This window comes from Hylobates moloch, unplaced genomic scaffold (genome assembly GCF_009828535.3).
Source record: "Hylobates moloch isolate HMO894 unplaced genomic scaffold, HMol_V3 SCAFFOLD_15, whole genome shotgun sequence".
In the NCBI taxonomy this organism is placed as follows: Eukaryota; Metazoa; Chordata; class Mammalia; order Primates; family Hylobatidae; genus Hylobates; species Hylobates moloch.
The window spans coordinates 98,271,215-98,290,661 of NW_026652290.1; the positions used below are offsets into that span (position 1 = coordinate 98,271,215).

The 19,447-nt window shown below is 64.0% G+C and overlaps 2 protein-coding genes and 1 non-coding gene across 3 annotated transcripts in view; 1 reads left to right on the plus strand and 2 right to left on the minus strand.

The window, feature by feature from the left end:
- Positions 1-1,355: 1,355 nt before the first annotated feature.
- LOC116484429 (U6 spliceosomal RNA) lies at positions 1,356-1,462 on the minus strand. The gene has a single exon (XR_004252587.1). It is a non-coding gene; the product is annotated as a U6 spliceosomal RNA (small nuclear RNA).
- A 367-nt stretch (positions 1,463-1,829) lies between these two features.
- TMEM259 (transmembrane protein 259) lies at positions 1,830-13,281 on the plus strand. The gene is made up of 11 exons (XM_032176398.2): positions 1,830-2,215; positions 8,449-8,733; positions 9,593-9,692; positions 10,358-10,468; positions 10,741-10,863; positions 10,937-11,037; positions 11,131-11,188; positions 11,266-11,349; positions 11,430-11,562; positions 11,750-11,849; positions 12,039-13,281. The coding sequence occupies exons 1-11, from the start codon at positions 1,988-1,990 to the stop codon at positions 12,582-12,584; spliced, it is 1,869 nt and encodes a 622-aa protein (XP_032032289.1). The 5' UTR covers positions 1,830-1,987; the 3' UTR covers positions 12,585-13,281.
- The window catches only part of GRIN3B (glutamate ionotropic receptor NMDA type subunit 3B), a 15,718-nt gene continuing 9,548 nt past the window's right edge, over positions 13,278-19,447 (minus strand). The window contains exons 3-9 of the mRNA XM_058428653.1: positions 17,815-18,847; positions 15,180-15,325; positions 14,982-15,097; positions 14,662-14,813; positions 14,185-14,349; positions 14,040-14,107; positions 13,278-13,788 (exon numbers count right to left, since the gene is read on the minus strand). Of these exons, the coding sequence (XP_058284636.1) occupies positions 13,350-13,788; positions 14,040-14,107; positions 14,185-14,349; positions 14,662-14,813; positions 14,982-15,097; positions 15,180-15,325; positions 17,815-18,847 (2,119 nt within the window). The 3' untranslated portion in view covers positions 13,278-13,349. The remainder of the gene's footprint in view (positions 13,789-14,039; positions 14,108-14,184; positions 14,350-14,661; positions 14,814-14,981; positions 15,098-15,179; positions 15,326-17,814; positions 18,848-19,447) is intronic.

Here is a 19,447-nt window from a genome sequence, read left to right on the forward strand (position 1 = left end):
TCTGTCAAACGTGGAAATCACGTAACATTCAAATTCCAGTGTCTGTAGACAAAGCTTTATTGGCACACAGCTGTGCCCATCCATTTATGTATCATTTACGGCTGCGTTTTCTCTGCCACAGCAGAGCGGAGTAGTTACTCTACTCAAAAAAGCTAAAAATACTGACTGTTGGCTTTTTTACTTTTTATTTTTTAGAGACAGGGTCTCACTTAGTCACCCAAGCTGGAGTGTAGGGATACGATCATGACTCACCGCAGCCTCCAACTCCTGGGCTCAAGCGATCCTCCCATCTCAGCCTCCCAAGTAGCTGGAATTACAGGCATGCACCACCATCCTCAGTTCATTTTTAAAAACTTTTTTTGGGGGGGCCGGGCGCGGTGACTCACGCCTGTAACCCCAAAACTTTGGGAAGCTGAGGCGGGTGGATCACGAGGTCAGGAGTTCAATACCAACCTGGCCAAGATGTTGAAACCCGGTCTCTACTAAAAATACAAAAAAAATTAGCCAGGTGTGGTGGCGGAAGCCTGCAATCCCAGCTATTCAGGAGACGGAGGCAAAGAATTGCTGAACCCAAGAGGCGGAGGTTGCAGTGAGCCGAGTTCATGCCACTGCACTCCAGCCTGGGCGACAGAGTGAGACTGCGTCTCAACAAAACAAAACAAACATTTTTTTTTGGAGGGCTTGATGGGTCACACCTGTAATCCCAGCACTTTGGGAGGCTGAGGCGGGCAGATTGCTTGAGCCCAAGAGTTCAGACCTAGGCAACATGGCTCTACCAAAAACCCTGTCTCGGCCAGGTGTGGTGGCTCATTCCTGTAATCTCAGTACTTTGGGAGGCCTAGGCGGGCAAATCACCTAAGGTAAGGAGTTGGAGACCAGCCTGACCAACATGGAGAAACCCAGTCTCTACTAAAAATGTAAAATTAGCCGGGCGTGGTGACCATGCCTGTAATCCCAGCTACTTGGGAGGCGGAGGCAGGAGAATCGCTTGAACCCGGGAGGCGGAGGTTGCAGAGAGCCGAGATCGCGCTTCTGCGCTCCAGCCTGGGCGACAGAGCGAGAATCCGTCTCAAACAAACAAAAAAACCCAAAAACCATAGTATCCTCTTCTGTACGCAGCCGGCACTCGGTAAGTGCCCCTGAAGAGCATTTATTTAATTATTGCTGCGCGAAGGCTACGGGGGCAGCTGGCATAGCGCCACGCATGAGTGGGGACTGCCAGATTTTTCTATCGCCAACCTCAGTGGTGCCACGGGAGATGGACATGGGAGGGCTACAACGTCACTGGCCCTGTGACGTCATGGCAAGATCCGGGCAGGAGAAGCCAAACGAAGTGACTAGCTGCGGACCATAGCAAAAATATGGAACGCTTCACGAATTTGCGTGTCATCCTTGCGCAGGGGCCATGCTAATCTTCTCTGTATCGTTCCAATTTTAGTATATGTGCTGCCGAAGCGAGCACAGTTGAAAGCTTTCCGTCACACCTATTTAAAGTCCTTCAATTAAATCACCTTACGGTTAGGATAACTCATGGTCGGTTTCATATTTAGCATAATTTCCTACAATGGTATATTGCAGAACAACTGCCGTGCTTACGCTGACTTTGATGTCTTCGATCACGTAAAATCCTATGTCTTATCATAATTTTACCGCCTTATACTGGCCTCATAGACACGGTGGATTGTGGGTGCCAATATGCAAAAGAGGTGGGCCAGATGCAGTTCCGCCCCCTGGGGCGGCCGAGGGCGGGGGTGAGGACTCCGCGGGCGCCGCTGGCATCCCAGCGTTCTCTGCGGGCGCAGCGGGGCCGCTCTTGCCCGGCGTGGCGACTCGCTAGCGTCAGCAGCGCCGCAGCCGGACGAGAAGGCGGAAGATGGCGGCGGCGGCCGGGAGGCCGTGAGGAGCGCGGCGGCTGCGAGGGCGGCCGATGGCGGCCGGGAGGCGCCCTCGGACACCTGCGGGCCGTTAGGGCGCGACGCTGGGAGGCATGTCGGAGCACGCGGCGCCCGCAGCTCCGGGGCCTGGGCCCAATGGCGGCGGCGGCGGCGGCCCGGCCCCCGCGCGCGGGCCTCGCACCCCCAACCTCAACCCCAACCCCCTCATCAACGTGCGCGACCGGCTCTTCCACGCGCTGTTCTTCAAGATGGCTGTCACCTATTCGCGGCTCTTCCCGCCCGCCTTCCGCCGTCTCTTCGAGTTCTTCGTGTTGCTCAAGGTGACCGCGGCCCCGACCCCCGATCCTTGACCCCAGCGGCTGTTCCGACCCCCAAGTCTGCTACCTCCGACCGCGACCCCTGGCCCCGCTGGGGACACCGAGCGCCACCCTGCACCCTGAGGCCTAGATCCGGCCCTATCGATTAGGGCTCTCCCTCGCGACCTCTGACCCTGGGATTGGCCAGGGACACCGTCTCGTGACCCCATCCCTCCCGGGAAGGCCGGGTCCCGCTGCACTAGAAGCCGCTGTTCTCTACTCTGGAAACCTCACTCTCAGCCCCCTCCAGGGCCCATCCTGTCCCCGGCGACCGCCTTTCCCAGGTCCCCACCTACCCAGGCTTGGAGTCCCGTCCTGGCCTGCGAGGTAGCACCTCCCGCCCTTTGACCCCTGACTCTGCCGCCTGAAACCCTCAGTTCTGAGGCCTCTCTCCCCTCCCAATGTGCTGGCCCAGAACCCAGCATGACCCAGGGCTCCCTCGGACCAACCCCTGCCTTGGAAGTTCACTCCCTACTCCCCACTCCCTTCTCTCCCTCCTTGTAGCCTTCCAGCTGCCCCCACCCCGTTCCTTGCTCCTGAGCCTCAGGGGAATGTGACTTAGCTGAGGTCACCTCGCTAGGGTTAGCGGCAAAGTCACCGGCAGCAGCGTTCCACCCCATCCCCAGCCTCTTCCTCCGCTGGGTCCCCACCCCCTTCCTGCCCCAGCTCAGGTTGGGGGTCTGTCGCCCGTGCCTCCCGTATGAGGCACCGGCCTCCGCGTCTTGGGCTCTGTCCCCTCCTGCCCTCCTCAGATGGCAGAGGTCTCAGCCGTGCAGGGCAGGCATCGGCCTGAGTCCCTCTGAGAAGGAGTCTTGCTTGGGTGACAGGAGGGGCTCAGGAGCAGCTGCAGCCCCTCAGAAAACAAGCTGGCCGGGGTCCTGGGCCACCTGGGGAAGTGGAGACATGGCCGTTTTCGTTTTGCATCAGAACACCGCCGCGCCGGGGCTTGGGGGCTGCTGAAGTTGCGCCGTGAGCTCTTTGGACCTAGCCTGCAAAGAGGGGTCTGATGCTGGCGGGCGAGGCTGCGATCGTGGGCAAGTTCCCAGCCTGACACAGGTTGGTCAGGAGCTGGTTGCTCTTTTGGGCTCGGCAAGTGGAGCTGGACCTTGGCCGTTCTGCAGACCTGGGTGTGGATCCTAGCCTGCTGCCACCTCAAGGAAGGCCCCCCAGCCTCCAGATCCGTGGCCTCCCCAGGCCAGAGCTCAGCCTGTCATCCTTCCCACCTTCCTCCCTGCAGCCCCCCAGAGTGGCATGGTCACCTCAGGAGGCACCTGAGCAGGGCTGTGAAGGGTTACTCAGGCAGGCGGCCTTTCCCGGCTCTGGGGTCCACAGACGGGGCCTGAAACTGTGGACGGAGGCTGGTCTGTGGACATGGGTTTTCCCTCCATGGAGTAGCCCGGGTCCAGAATAGAGCCACTGGGTCCTTAGGCTTGTGGCGGGTGTGTGCTGGGTGCCAGGCCAGGTTCCCCCGACGGAGCTCAGCCTCCCTGGGAGGTGCGTCCTTGTTGCCTGGGCCCTGGTCCCACCATGTCCCGGTTTGGAAAGGGATCAAGCCTACCCAGCTCCATCTCCAGGCCAGTACCACTCACAGGTGGTCAGATGGGGCTGGGCCAGAGCTGGAGTTGCCCCCTCTCCTCTGTAGGGTGGAGACTCTTGGGAGGTTCTCAGCGCCCCCAGTCCCTCCTCTCTCAGCAGGGGGCTCTGGACTGTGAGATCTCTGGGTGGTGAAATTTTTTTTTTTTTTTTTTTTTTTTTTGAGATGGAGTCTTGTTCTGTCGCCCAGGCTGGAGTGCAGTGGTTTAATCTCAGCTCACTGCAACCTCCACCTTCCCGGTTCAAGCAATTCTTCTGCCCCAGCCTCCCGAGTAGCTGGGATTACAGGCGCCCACCACCACAACCGGCTAATTTTTTTGTATTTTTCGTAGAGACTGAGTTTTGCCATGTTGGCTGGGCTGGTCTCAAACTGCTGATTTCAGGTGATCTGCCTGCTTCGGCCTCCCAAAAGGCTGGGATTACAGGTGTGAGCTACCGTGCCCGGCCTGGGTGGGGAAATCTGTTCGTTGTGAATTCTCCACCTGGTAATCTGGTGGCACAGAATCTGACCCTGCTACCTTCACTTTTACTTATCTGCACAGTGATGGCTGGAACTGGCTGATTTCAGAGGCTGCCTTGAGTTCCAGAAGGCTCCTCTGCTTCCTGCCCGCCTGGCTTCCGGGGGTCACCCTGCAGAGAGCCAGGTCTGCCCTGGTATGATCCCTTCGAGGTAGCTTCATCCTGTGGCACCTGTGCAGCTGAGCTCCCAGCCCTGAGCTGGCATGGAGTTCCCCGGCTCTCACCCATGCCTGGGTGGTTTTAGGAAATGCCAGGCAGTGCCAGGTGCTGGGGAGAGAGGAGGCGGCAGGGGCCTGTGTTCCAGGGGCCCTCGGGAGACCTCCCTCCAGCCTCAGTATCCACCTGTGCTGGCCTTCATGGCCCTGAGCCCAGTGTGGCAGAGACGGTCCGTCTTGGGGCACTGGGTGCCTGCACCTGTGCAGTTGGGCTCTGGACCTAGGTGACCACCAAGTGGATGCCCACAGGGTGAAGGGGTTTCAACTCAGCACCCCTGGACATGGGCAAGGGCCCGCCCCTAGCCATGGGGAGTAATGGGGCTCCTCTTGTGGGGTCGTGATGGTTAAAGATGGGGTATGTGAGACCCCAGGGGCCCTGCTCTGAATGGGGGACCTGTCACATTGAGGCCACTGTGAGGCTGCAGTGGAAGGAGAGGCCCTGGTGGCCTGGAGGCAGGAAGCACCCTGGATGGACAAAGGGGAGCCCCAGGTAGTGTTTCCTGGCTGGGGCTGAGGGCTCTGTGTCCCACCTGGGAGGAGAGTGTGGCTCCACAGGCTTGTCTGTCAGTCGGTCTGTGGGTCAGTCAAATACCCAGAGAGCGGGCAGGCTGCTCCTGGCCCTCCAGGTCTCTGGGGAGACAGGAAGTAAAGGCCCACCCGGTGGCCGAGTGTTGGGGTGCCCTGAGAGCCTTGGCCGGAACATCCGGGAAGCTTCCTGGAGGAGGCGGCGAGCACAGCCCCCGGCTGGGGGAGGTACTCCTGTGGGTGCAGCCGTGTGTAGGCTGATCTGGAGGGAGGAGGGACCACAGGGGTGGGGTGTCTCCTGTGTGGGGTGGGCAGGGCCTCCTGGAGGTGAGCCACAGCCAGTGGGACGGGCCTGGGTGTCCAGGCAGCTTGGAGGGCATGTGGGAAGGCCCTGGGGCTGGAGCATGTGGGCGCCTGCTGAGGAGCCTGGATCAGGAACAGGGTCATGGATTGTAGGGGCTGGACCACCCAAGGCATGCGTGTGGCTGAGCCAGGCTGCGGGCGGAGGGTGGCCAGGGGCCCATGGGAGCATTCGCAGTTGAGCTCCCTGGGGAGGGTTGCTGTGGGCGTGGACGAGGCTGCCTGGGTGTGTGGCTCAGGGCCGGGCCGGGTGAGGTGGCTGCTGCAGGGTGGCTGATGACAGACAGGTCTTGGGGAGGAGGACCCGGGACTCGGGATGAGCCTGTGTTTGGCTGGGTGGTGCCTGCTCCTTGTTTTGTGGTGAGAGATTGACGGGGAGCTGAGGCTTTGGCAGCAACGGGCCTTGTCCAGAGGGGCATTTTCCTGGTCAGGCTCAGTCAGGGAAGAGGAGCACCTGATGGGGCAGAGACACAGTGACGTCTCAGTCATAGCGTCTGCTGGACTTGGAGTCTTCGACTGGAGTGTGTGCACATTGTGAAGACACTGGCGCCCTCTCATCACGTCCGCTGTCTTCATAGGACGGGTCACTCACACCAGTGCTGGGTGTGGCAGAATGTGTGTCCTGTGCCCTCTCCCGCTGACCCTGGACCAAGCTGACCCTGCCCAGGGCAACCCCAGGAGCTGCTCTTCCCCGTGGGGCCTTAAGTGTGCAGCCTGGCACTGCCCTGGCCCCTCCCTCCTGGCCATGGGACCTCAGCAGGTCCAGGTCCATCAGGACCTCTGTGTCAGTTCCTCGTCTATAAACCAGGGATGGTAACAGCCGTGCCTCCCTTGTGAAGCGTTGGACAGCCCTGACCTCGGCCCACTGTGTGTCAGCACTTTTTGGAACATCTTGGCACAGGGTCCATTGTTGTCCTGGGCACAGCTCCTGCTGGACGTCTGGGCCTGGAAGGCAGAGCGTGGCCACCAGCGCATCCACCGTGGGCATCGCAGGCCCCTCCTGAGAGTGTTGAGCCGAGGGACTGTGGGGTCAGCGTCTCTGACCGTCACCCACCACTGGGCCCGGCCTCCGTGGCTCCTGTCCCCAGATGCCATATGGGGAAGCGCTAGGCTTTGAAAGCATCTCAGGCTCTGGGGCTGCCCACCGTCCACACTGCCCTCCCCTGTCTTCCCCAGGACACAGGGGAACCCTCCCCAGCAGAGGGCCCTGCCCCCTCCCCCCACCTGCCCCCCCATCTGTAGCTCGGCATCTGTGGGCGGGACCTGAATGCCTGGCGGTCAGGGTTCTGCTCTTGCCTGTTTCTGCTTAAATCTCAGCGCTGGGCCAACCTTCATCCCCTGCAGCTCTTTTGGCTGTAAGGACTGGAAATGCAGTTCAGATCAGCCCAAGGGATCCTCCAGCTCCTGGGGCTGGGGAGAGTGATGGGGCTCGCCTCAGCTGCAGGTGTGGCTAGACCCAGGGCTTCATCCACGCGCAGACTCGGGGCCTCCCACAGGTCATAGCACTGTGGCCAGGCTAGAAGCGGGTTGCTTTGCTGACTCGGCCCTTTGCTCGGTCTACAGAGGGTTCTGGAGAGGAGGCTCCGGCTCACTGTGGGCGCAGAAGAGTTGAGGTTCCTGGTGGTCTTGCCCATGGCTGTGCGGCCATAGGTGGCTCACTGCACCCCGGGCGTTGGTGCACCTGCCAGCAGGTCAGGGAGGGGCCCTGTGCTCCAGGCCTCTCTGGCTTGTGGTTTTGAGTCTGATCAATTCTTCCCTGAGAGTCTGGGGTTCCATGTGGCCGTGGGCGCCCCCTTGGCCCAGCTGGGTCCTCAGTTTTGCGGATCGGGGCAGCAGGTAGACGTGACCCTCACCAGGCTCGGGGGTGATGCCTGGACCTCAGGTTGGGAGGTATAGTGGGCAGCCAAACTGCCAGATAGTGAGGCGGGCTCCCTGGAAGAGGGGCTGCCCTGAACCCCCAGACAGTGAGGCGGGCTCCCTGGAAGAGGGGCTGCCCTGAACTGCCCCTAGAGGGGCCCCACTCTGAGTTGTGCCTGCAGCATGCTGGGGCGTGGGCTCCCCAAGCCCTGTGGACATCGGGGTGGGGCCATCCTTGGCACTGCTGGGTGCTGAGCAGTATCCCTGGCCTCACCCACTCCATGCCAGGAGCTCCCCCAATTGTGACAACCACAAATGTCCCAAGCATCCCCTGGGCAGGAGCCCCCAGGTGAGAGCTGCTGCCACCCCAGTTCATAGGCTGTGCCTCGGGCCCGGCAGCCTCGCCCTGCTGTAGGGCGCTCTGCCCAGCCACGGAGGTCCACTGTGTCCCCAGCAGCTGTGGCTGGCCCCGCCAGGCCTGGGAGGGGTGCACAGGGCACCCCGCCGGGTGAGAGAAGCTATTTTCAGCTGGTGAGATCAGGAGAATGCTGGGGACACAGCAGAAGGTGAGGCAGGAAGCAGCAGGTTGGGCTGTGGAGGGCTGTGCCCTCTTTTGTAGACAGTGGGTCCAGCTGGTGGCCCTGGCGTGGCGACAACACCCATGCTGCTCCTTGCAGGGCGGGAGCCGTTGGCTGGCAGAGGGCCCTGGTATGCTCCACTTGGGGGGTCTGAGTCCAGCCTCGTCTCTTCCCAGGTTTGGGGGGTCCTGTGCGCATCTGAGAGGGCGCCGGCCTGCTGGCTTCGTCCGGCTCACCCCTGAGGAGGTGCGGGGCAGTCACAGGCCTTGCCTAAGCCCCGGGGCCTGTCAGAGCCGGGCTGCAGGTGGCAGAGCCCCTCCGGGGTTGGAGTGGGGCGTCCCCCGGATCCTTAGTCACTTGGACTGCATGAGGTGCTGGCCGGGTGCAGTCAGCGTGGGAGGGACCCGGGGTTCTTAGAGCCCAATTCGGCTTCTGGGGTTTCCTTCCTTTCCCCTGTCCTGGGCGGCCCAGCGCGCCCCATCAGGTAGGCCCTCGGGTGTCGGCTGCAGCTGGCCCCGGGGCGCCCCACTGACTGCCGGCCGCCTCCTAGGCCTTGTTTGTGCTCTTCGTCCTGGCCTACATCCACATCGTCTTCTCCCGCTCGCCCATCAACTGCCTGGAGCACGTGCGTGACAAGTGGCCGCGTGAGGGCATCCTGCGTGTGGAGGTGCGGCACAACTCGAGCCGCGCGCCCGTCTTCCTGCAGTTCTGTGGCAGCGGCGGCCGCGGGAGCTTCCCAGGCCTGGCGGTGGAGCCGGGCGGCGACCTGGACGTGGAGGAGGAGGAGGAGGAGGAGGAGCTGACCATGGAGATGTTTGGGAACAGCTCCATCAAGGTGAGCCGGGCCTGGGCTCAGCTGCGGCGGAGGCCGGCGCCCCGTAGATGCTGTTCCCCGAAGGGGAGGTTCCTCACACGGACAGGGTGTCGGGGTTCTTGATTTGCAGGGACCTGGCATGCAGACAAGCCCGCCCCCGCCTGCCGTGGCCTTTTGGTGGCCTGGGGGCTCTGAAGCAAGACCCTCGGCCTGTCTCCCCACGAGAGGCCTGGGCAGGGTAGGGGGGGTCTCTGGGAGGACTTGGGCTGGGCAGACTCGGGCCTTTGAGAGTCCAGCTGTTCCGGGGAGGGGATTGGCTGGGGCTGGGGGGTGCAGTGGGCAGGAATAGCTGAGGAGGCCTGGGGCCTGAAAGCTGAGAGCTCTGGGCCCATCCTGGCCGTCCTGAGGTGGCCCCGCTGCCTGCAGAGGTGCTGGGTTCCCGGTCAGCTTGTGGTGGTGGCCTTGGGCACTGATGGGACCAGGTGGCTGTGTTGGGCCCCACGGCCTGGTGGGAGATCTTTTTGCTTCAGCAGTCAGGGTTTCGGGTCCCACCTGTTCCCACAGAGCCAACCCCAAGAGTTTGAGTGTTTGGCCGGAGCATCATGGACCCTCCCATGGGGTCTACTGCCTGTGGCTGGCCCTTGCCCCAGCTTCAGGACTCAGAGCTGTGCCCGGAGACGGCCTCATAGCAGGGCAGGCTTGATGTTGAGGTGGGGTCCCAGCTGAGGCAGGAGGCACACGTAGCCCACCCTGGCCTGGTCAGTGGTGGGGCAGAGGCTGAGGCTTCCAGTTCCTTCCTGTTAGTAGGACCGCATTCTCAGGCCGGGCCCTCACAGCTTGGGCTGGCGCTGCTGACACCCAGGTCCCTGGTCGCCCACAGTTTGAGCTGGACATCGAGCCCAAGGTGTTCAAGCCACCGAGTAGCCCAGAGGCCCTGAATGACAGCCAGGAGTTCCCCTTCCCCGAGACGCCCACCAAAGGTAGGCCACCCACCAAAGGTGTACTGCCTTACGGGGTTGCCCCTGTCATGGGGTGCTGGGGTGCAGGCGGGGTCCCTCCGAACATTCCCAGCCTGCCGGCCGCATGTCCTGAGCCGTTGAGGGCACTTCCGTGCCTCGATTTCCCCATCTGTCAGCACACGAGGCTGTGGGGACACCCCAGAGCCTGGGGTAACTGGCTCAGCTCATCCTTTCTGGGACCCTCTTGTGAATGGCGACTTGGACGGGGCTGGATCCCTTCGGCTCTGAGCTCAGAGTTCTAGCGGGCTGTGCTCAGGGAAGCCCCTGCCCCTTCCCCTGCCCATCTGGCAGCAGAGGGTCTATCCAGAGGGCCGGGGCCTCTGAACTGTTGGGGGTGTGCTGGGGGCCGCCAGGGCAGAGGGGCAGCCCTGCACCAAGCCAGCCCCAGCCAGGGAGAGGGGGCCACGGGAGGAGGATCCTGGCCAGACTCTGTAGCGCACAGGGCGGGACACCAGCTTGGGTGGGCACCATCCCAAGTGTCCACATAGGGGTCCTCCCAGCACCCACCAGGGGCCCAGGGCTCAGCAGGTCTCACCCTCCACCCCTCAACGCCTGCCTCGCCTGCTGGCAGTGATGGGGGGGATGGGGTGGGGGGCGCTGACCTGGCCCCTGGTTCTGCCCCGCAGTGTGGCCGCAGGACGAGTACATCGTGGAGTACTCACTAGAGTATGGCTTCCTGCGCCTGTCGCAGGCCACCCGCCAGCGCCTGAGCATCCCCGTCATGGTGGTCACCCTGGGTGAGTCTGAGCTGCTGGGCTGGGGGAGCTCCGTGGCAGGGCCTCCCTCCTCCCTCGGGTCTCCTCCTGCTGTCGTGGGGCTGGGGGCTGTGCAGGAAGCACTGGGGTCTGCCCCGCCCCAGGCACGTTTCCCAGGACTGGGGTCCTGGATGGGTTTCCAAGAATGGGCAGGGCCCGGAAGCAGGCGAGGCCTCAGCAATGGAGCCAGCTGGCGCAGGGCCCAGGGGGCGGCCTGGGCAGGGCTCCCGGCTCCCTGATTCACCCACCCGCAGACCCCACGCGGGACCAGTGCTTTGGGGACCGCTTCAGCCGCCTGCTGCTGGATGAGTTCCTGGGCTACGACGACATCCTCATGTCCAGCGTGAAGGGCCTGGCGGAGAACGAGGAGAACAAGGGTGAGGCGTGCCCCGGGGCCGAGGGTGTGAGGGCACGGGTGGGGGCGGGTGCTCACGGCCCCTTCCACTGCAGGCTTCCTGCGGAATGTGGTGTCGGGCGAGCACTACCGCTTTGTGAGCATGTGGATGGCGCGGACGTCCTACCTGGCTGCCTTCGTCATCATGGTCATCTTCGTGAGTGCCTCGGGGCGGGTGCAGGCGCTGGCGGGGCGAGAGCCTAGCAGGCCCTCGCAGCCCCTCACAGCCCCTCCCGCGCGCCCCTTGCAGACGCTGAGCGTGTCCATGCTGCTGCGGTATTCGCACCACCAGATCTTCGTCTTCATCGGTGAGTGTCCCGCCGGCGCAGGGCGGGGCGGGCGTCCTCCAGGCCCTCACCGGGCGCCCGCCGCCCTGTGCCCGCAGTGGACCTGCTGCAGATGCTGGAGATGAACATGGCCATCGCCTTCCCCGCAGCGCCCCTGCTGACCGTCATCCTGGCCCTCGTCGGTGAGGACCCCACCCGGCCTCCCCCGCCCCGCGCCGCACCCCGCCCCGCCCGCTTCACCCGGCGCCGCCTCTCCCTGCAGGGATGGAGGCCATCATGTCGGAGTTCTTCAATGACACCACCACGGCCTTCTACATCATCCTCATCGTGTGGCTCGCGGACCAGTACGACGCCATCTGCTGCCACACCAGCACCAGCAAGCGGCACTGGCTGCGGTGAGCGTGGCGCGGGGGCAGGGCGGAGAGGGTGCTGGTGGGCAGGGGTAGGGGGCTGCCAGAGGGAGGGGTGCTGGAGGCGGGGGTGGCGGCTGTGCCAAGTGGGAACCCCAGGGGCTGGGCCTGGCAGGGTGGGACCTGCGGTGGGGCCGGGCAGCCCCGACGCCCTCACAACCCCGCCCCGCAGGTTCTTCTATCTCTATCACTTCGCCTTCTATGCCTACCACTACCGCTTCAATGGGCAGTACAGCAGCCTGGCCCTGGTCACCTCCTGGCTCTTCATCCAGGTGAGGCGCACGGGGCGGGCCAGCCGTGCCTTTCCAGGCAGGAGAGGCTGCAGTCGGGGAGGATGCCCCGTGGGGTTGGTCCAAGCAGGCAGAGGCAGCGTGGATGGTCCCGGGTGGGCTGCCCTCTGTGAGCAGCGGCTGGGCGGGGCAGGGGCGGGTCCGTCCTGACTCCCGCCCTCCCTCCCGCAGCATTCCATGATCTACTTCTTCCACCACTACGAGCTGCCCGCCATCCTGCAGCAGGTCCGCATCCAGGAGATGCTGCTTCAGGCGCCGCCACTGGGCCCCGGGACCCCCACGGCGCTGCCTGATGACATGAACAACAACTCGGGCGCCCCGGCTACCGCCCCTGATTCTGCCGGCCAGCCCCCTGCCCTGGGCCCCGTCTCGCCCGGGGCCGGCGGGAGTCCCGGGCCTGTGGCAGCGGCGCCCAGCTCCCTGGTGGCCGCGGCAGCCTCAGTGGCGGCAGCTGCCGGTGGTGACCTGGGTTGGATGGCAGAGACCGCTGCCATCATCACAGACGCGTCCTTCCTGTCCGGCCTGAGCGCCTCCCTCCTGGAGCGGCGTCCAGCCAGCCCGCTAGGCCCAGCTGGGGGCCTCCCCCACACCCCCCAGGACAGTGTACCCCCGAGTGACTCCGCAGCTTCTGACACAACTCCCCTGGAGGCTGCGGTAGGCGGGCCTAGCCCGGCCTCCATGGCCCCAGTGGAGGCGCCCTCGGAGGCGGGGTCCTGAGCCTCAACAGCTGAGCCGCCTCTGACCCCTGCTGGCTGGGCCTGACCTTCCCGAGCCCGTGGGAGTGGGGGAGGCCAGCCACCTCCTTCCTCTGGGACTGCTCAGCTTGTGTCAGGGCTTTCAGGGTTTCGTGGGGTTTGCCCGGAAGGCGGCTTTCCTCCCCCTGGTGTGAGGTCACGCCCGAGGCCTGTACCCACTAGTGAGCTGTTTGAGCCGGTCAGCAAGGAGAGGGGGTGGGGTTCCCCGGAAGGTTCTGGAGGGGGCTTGGTGAAAGGTCTGCAGTGAACCGTCCTGAGGATGGAGTGGGGTCCCATGGCGCAGGTCTCTGAGCAGGCGGAGGTGTGGAGGAGAGGCCGGAATGGGGTGGGGCCTCGGGCCCTAGTGCCGGCCGGCCTCAGCCCGGCTCTGCCTGGTGCTCCCTGCAGTGCCTTCTCCATGGCCCGGCCCTCCCCGCGTGTGCGCCAGGCCTGGGGTCCCCGGGAGAGCAGAGCTTGCGCCTTGGGCATAGGGGCGTGGGGTACAGGCGCCAACATCAGTGGCAGCAGCCAGGGCCGTGGTCCAGTCCCACTCGGGGATGGAGTGGGCCGGCGGCCAAACCAGTCACTCGGGGAGGAATGCGGAGGAGCGCTCATTCCATTCTATTTAATTGCAGTGTACAAAATTGTGTTTGTATATAGAATAAACTGTTGACAGCGGCTCACCGCGCTGTGTGTGTGTGTGTGTGTGTGTGTGTGTGTCTTGAGCCCAAAGGGCCCAGCTGCCGCCTCACTCCTGGCTCCCCCGTCGGCCAGAGTGTGGTGGGGCCTCCGCGGGGGCCGCTCTGGCCTGAAACAAGCGCAGAGGCCGGTGACGTGCGCTGTCCTCGAGCTGTGCCAGGAGCTCGCCGCGCCGCACCAGGGCCTGGCGGAGCCGCTCGCGCGCGACGTCGATGCACCGCTCCAGCTCCTGCAGCTCCCCGGGCTGGGGGGCCCCCATAGGCCTTGCGGCGGGCGGGCGGCCGTTGGAGCACAACCAGACGGGGCCCTCTCTCGGCGCAGCCTCAGCCTCCGCATACGGGTCCGCGTCCGCTTCGGGTGCCACAACCATGGCGGGCTCCAGCAGGAAGCGCACACGGCGCTCCTTGTCCACGGCCCGGCGCGCCCGTTTCCAGCCCTCCGGAGCCGTTGGCTGGTCCTGCTGCTGCTGCTCCACCACCTCGGGGCCACTGGGGACGGAACCAGCCTGGTCAGTGTACGCCGGAGCAGCCGTCTCTCGCCCTGGGCCTCTGCAGAGGCCGCTGAGAGCAGAGGGTGGCCGACAGGCACAACCAGGGAGCCACGGTGTGCACACAGCCGTCCGAGGGTGGGCAGGGGACCTCCGGGAACCTCCTGCACCCCGCGGCCGGCTTCGGGGCGAGCTGGTGGGGTGGTGGGTCTGGGTCGTCCTGGATCGTGGTCCGCCCCGACCACCACTTACCTGGGCTCCGCCTCTGCCGTCTCCTTCGACCCCTCTGGCGGCTCCGTGTTGAGGGCGCGGTGGATTTTCTAAGACCCCAGACAGACCCAGTTGGCAAGGAGGCGGGGGTGGTGGGGGGGCCACCCGCCGCCCGCCCGGCCCCCACCTGGCTGGTGTGCAGCCAGTACTGCAGCCTGCTCCCCTTGCGGATGCGCGGCAGCGCCAGGCGGAAGAAGGCGTGCTCGCCCAGGGAGCTGAGCAGAGCGCTGCCCAGGCCCAGGCACAGCAACACGAAGAGGCCCGAGAAGTGGTAGATGCTCATCTGCAGGGTCTGGGGGCAACACAGCAGGAGCCCCGCAGGGTCATGTAATGGCAGGCCCCTGGGGAGCCTTGAACTGGGGGAGAACAGGTCGGGCCAGAGAGAGGGGCCTGGGGCAGTGGAGCCAGGTTGGGAGGCAGGGACTCCATGGCTGGGGGAGTGAGGTTTCGTGGAGGAGGGGGCACTGGAGCTGGGGTTTTGTAGGGCGAATAGACGTGCGCAGAAGCGGACAAACGCACGTCTGGGGAATGAGCACGGGGTTGGTCACCTCAGACAAGCCTCAGGGCCCCCCACGCCCACCCTCTGTCCCAGGCCCTGCCTCACCTCTGTAACCGCAAAGACCCGCTTGCCGCAAGGCACCATCTTGTACCACTTGTCGTGGAGCAGGTCAATGAAGCCGGAGGACTTGTAGCGGCTGATGAACTCGGACAGGTTGGAGGTGAGCGGCGAGTTCTGGGGCAGTCCGATCCCATAGCCTGGGGGCGCGGGGCCAGGCGGTGGGGCCAGGTGGGACAGCCCCAGGGGAACTCTGCCCGCACACATGGGATTTCGCCCCTTCCCGCCTCGAACTCTCCGTGGCTCCCCACTGCCCCGAGGAGGTCCCCAGAGACCCCGGTGCCCCGCCTCGCCCAGGTGCCTCTCACCCTCAATGGCGAAGGGCTTGCCCACGGTCAGCAGTTTGCAGTCGGCGTCGATGGAGACCTCGTAGTCCAGGAGCGACTTGTCCATGATGAAGGCGTTGAGCTTGGGGGGGTCGCTCCTGCTGGGGCCCGGGGCGGGGTCAGCCGTCGCCCCGCCCACCCCACGCCCCACCCCACGCCCCACCCCGCGCCCGGGCTCACGTGAGCATGGCGACGCCGTGGGGCGTGGTGGGCGCGCTGTGGCGCCGCATGTGCGCGTGCATCTCGGGGAAGCTCTTCTTGATGTACGCCTCGGCGCTGCTCTCCCACACGGTGCCGAAGCGGAAGCCCTGCGCCGGGTGGTGCAGCTGCGCGGGGGAACCTGTCAGCCCCTCTGTCTGCCCCTCAGGACCCCTGACCATTGAGGGGCGCGCGGTTCTCCGGGGTGGGGCCGTCCTGGGCACTGCAGGGCGCCGAGGCTGCATTCCTGGCCTCCACCCACTCCATGCCCAGAGCACACCTCAGGCGTGACAACCACAGCTGTCTCCAGATACACACTGTCCAGGGTCCCCTGGGGCGGGGGGGCAGGATCACCCCTGGTGGAGACCCTCTGTTCTAAACGCCGGCAAGTCCGTCTCCACCCAGACCTCGCCCTGGGCTCGACGCCTGTCCCACCACCTCCTCTGCCTCTCCCTTCGGGGTCCCACGGGAGCCCCACTCTAACATGTCCATGACCCCACTCCTGATCTGCCCCCACTCTGGCTCTTCTTACCCCAGGTGGAGGCAGCTCTGTCGTCACTGCCTCTGACACCCTGTTTCTCCCGAAAACCCTGGGGGCTCTACCTGCAGCACACAGGGAACTGCCCACTGCTCACTCCTCCACGGCTCCCACCCAGTTTGGGGCCCAGCATTGAACGCAGCCTCCTTCCCCATCATTATCCTCCACCAGCCCAGGACCCTCTGCAGAGTCCTCCCTGCACCACCCGTGGTCTGTTCTCCCCACAGCTACCGGGGCAACCTGGTGCAGACCCCTAATGAGTAGGTGGGTCTGGCTGCTGAGGTCACACCAGCCAAGGCCTCCCCACGAGACTCCAGCACCACCAAAAACCCAAAATTGAATCCTATCGTGCCTGTGGGTCAGCAGCAGCTGATGGAACTTTCCGCATGATGAAAACGCTCTTGACTGCTCAGCTGTGCAGCGCTTACATTGGAAGAGCCGCCGGGAGCAGTCAGCTCACCCGACAGCATGGCATCTACGCTTTACTACCGTTTCACAGGGGACACCAGGGGCTGGGGAGCAGGCCAGGCACCCCCAGGGGACACCACTGGGCAGATCCAAAAGTTCAGAGACACTAAGGGGCAGAAAACCCGACTTTGCCAAGAAATTACAAGGGGAGGCGGGGCACGGTGGCTCACCTCTAATCCCAGCACTGTGGGAGGCTGAGGCAGGAGAATCGTTTGAACCTGGGAGGTGGAGGTTGCAGTGAGCTGAGATCGCACCACTACACTCCAGCTCTGGGCAAGAGTGAGACTCTGTCTCAAAAAATAATAATAATAATACGGGCCAGCTGTGGTGGCTCACGCCTGTAATCCCAGCACTTGGGAGGCTGAGGCGGGCGGATCATGAGGTCAGGGGTTCAAGACCAGCCTGGCCAACATGGTGAAACCCCCGTCTCTACTGAAAATACAAAAGCCAGGCTTGGTGGTGCACGCCTGTAATCCCGGCTACTTGGGAGGCCGAGGCAGGAGAATCGCTTGAGCCCAGGAGGCAGAGGTTGCAGTGAGCCAAGATCATGCCACTGCTCTCCAGCCTGGGTGATGGAGCAAGATGTCTCAAAAAAAGAAAAGAAAAATAGGCTGGGTGTGGTGGCTCATGCCTATAATCCCAGCACTTTGGGAGGCTGAGGTGGGAGAATTGCTTGAGCCCCAGCGTTTGAGACCAGCCTGAACAACATAGCCAGCCCCCCATATCTGTGTTTTTTGTTTTGTTTTTCGTTTTTTGAGATGGAGTCTTGCTCTGTTGCCCAGGCTAGAGTGCAATGGTGCCATCTTGACTCACTACAACCTCCGTGTCCTGGGTTCAAGTGATTCTCCTGCCTCAGCCTCCCGAATAGCTGGGATTATAGGTGCCCACCACCATGCTCAGCTAATTCTTTGTATTTTTTAGTAAAGATGGGGTTTCACCATGTTGGCCAGGCTCCAGTTCAAGACTCCTGACTTCAGGTGATCCGCCTGCCTTGGTCTCCCAAAGTGCTGGGATTACAGGCATGAGCCACCGCGCCCGGCTATTTTTCTTTTTTTTTTTTTTTTTGAGACGGAGTCTTGCTCTGTGCCCCAGGCTGGAGTGCAGTGGCGCGATCTTGGCTCACTGCAAGCTCCGCCTCCCGGGTTCACGCCATTCTCCTGCCTCAGCCTCCCGAGTAGCTGGGACTACAGGCGCCCGCCAACACACCCGGCTAATTTTTTGTATTTTTAGTAGAGACGGGGTTTCACCGTGTTAGCCAGGATGGTCTCGATCTCCTGACCTCGTGATCTGCCCGCCTCGGCCTCCCAAAGTGCTGGGATTACAGGCTTGAGCCACCGCGCCCGGCCTATTTTTCTTTAAATAAATTAATTAATTGAATAAATGTCTCTTGGGACCAGAGTTGGCCTAGTGGACGTCCTCCACGTCCAGCTGACCACCCCTGCCCCATGCAGCCCAGCCCGGGGCTGCCGCTAGCCCCCCAAGGCCACCCGCAGCCCCCCAAGGCCACCGCCAGCCCCCCAAGGCCACCCGCAGCCCCCCGAGGCCACCGCCAGCCCCCCAAGGCCACCCGCAGCCCCCGGAGGCCGCCGCCAGCCCCCCGAGGCCACCCACCTTGGGGTCGTGGATCCCCGACAGCTCCTCGAAGGTCTTGTCCCCGACCATGACGGCGGCCAGGTTGGCCGTGTAGCTGGACAGCACCAGCAGGCAGAAGATGGCCCAGAGGTTCATGAGCAGGCGGCCCGTGGGGCACTTGGGCGTCTTGCTGGACACGGTGCGTCCGAAGAGGATGGCGTAGCAGAGGTTGAGGGCTGAAGAGTAGGAGAAGACGGTGCTGCGGTTGCGGCCACGCGGCGTGAGGCCGTAGGGGCTGCGCCACTCGTACAGGGTGAGGAAGAGCGCAGTGAGGTGCAGGGCCGCAAAGACGCCCAGCCACATGGACCAGTGCAGGGGCCACATAAAGGCACCGATGGGTGAGGCCGTGTCCCGTGCCCGCACCATGATGCCCAGGCTGGTGGAGAAGAAGGGGCTGGTGAAGTCCACCACCTGTGAGCGGGCGGAGTTGATGCTGAAGCTGGTGACCGCCATGTGGGCCCGGCCGGCCAGCAGGTCCCCGACCAGGCCGGTCCAGCGGCCGTCCCGCAGGGCGCCGTACTTGCCATCACCCACGATATACAGCTCGAAATCGAAGGGTGTGTCCTCCGCCAGCCGCTCCAGCAGGTCAATGCAGTAGCCGTAGCAGCACTTGCGCAGGGCGCGGGGCACTGAGCCGTTGGCCAGCTCGGCGAACAGTGCGTCCAGGGTGGCCGAGTCGTTGGTGCCGGGGTCCAGGCACAGCTGCCCTGCTGGGCACTGCCCGTCTTCGTCCGGATCACGGGCAAACACAAATGGGTGTTCCACCAGCGTCACCACACGCACCTTGGGCCGGGCCTGGGCACCCGGCGGGGGTGGGGGCCGTGCAGAGGCACCTCCCGGTTCCAAGTCCAACTGGCCGTCCCGCCAGCTGCCCACTGTGGCCCAGGCCGGGGCGCCCCGTGGGTCCCGGCGCAGGCTCCACACCTTAAAGCGCCGAGACATGTGTACCTGGGAGCTGCCTGTCACCCACACGGGGCCCGTGCGGCCCTGGAAGGACGTGTTGGCCAGGAACCTAGGGGCAGGGCGGGGGGGTGTCAGGTATCGAAGTTCACAACCCTCCATCCTCTCACCCCTGCCCAGCACGCGCCCGATTCCCACTGGGCACTCTTGTCCGTATCATAACAACAAATGTTTCCTTCCTTCCTTCCTTCCTTCCTTCCTTCCTTCCTTCCTTCCTTCCTTCCTCCCTCCCTCCCTCCCTCCCTCCCTCCCTCCCTTCCTTCCTTCCTTCCTTCCTTCCTTCCTTCCTTCCTCTCTGTGGCCCGGGCTGCAATCTCCTCGTCTCGCTGCTGCCCCGCGCCGCGGACTGCCTGGAACTACCAGCGCGGGCCACCGCTGCCTCTTTTTTCTCCCTTGGCTGCCGGCGCACGTTCGCCATCTTGGCCACGCTGGTCGCCAGCTCCTGACCCCTAACGCTCTGCCCGCCTCGGCCTCCCAGGGTGCTGGGACTGCAGACGGAGTCTCGCTCACCCGGTGCTCGGTGTTGCCCGGGCTGGAGTGCAGTGGCGGGGTCTGGGCTCGCGGCAGCCTCCGCCTCCCAGCCGCCTGCCTTGGCCTACCAGGGTGCTGGGATTGCAGCCCCTGCCCGGCCGCCGCCCCGTCTGGGAGGTAG

What these genes read in the sequence shown, in the direction of transcription:
- TMEM259 (XM_032176398.2), top strand. Translation starts at nt 1,988, where the DNA reads ATGTCGGAGCACGCGGCGCCCGCAGCTCCGGGGCCTGGGCCCAATGGC. An exon ending in AGTTCTTCGTGTTGCTCAAG is followed by an intron (nt 2,216 to 8,448) that starts GTGACCGCGGCC and finishes GCCGCCTCCTAG; the next exon opens with GCCTTGTTTGTGCTCTTCGT. An exon ending in AGCAAGCGGCACTGGCTGCG is followed by an intron (nt 11,563 to 11,749) that starts GTGAGCGTGGCG and finishes CCCGCCCCGCAG; the next exon opens with GTTCTTCTATCTCTATCACT.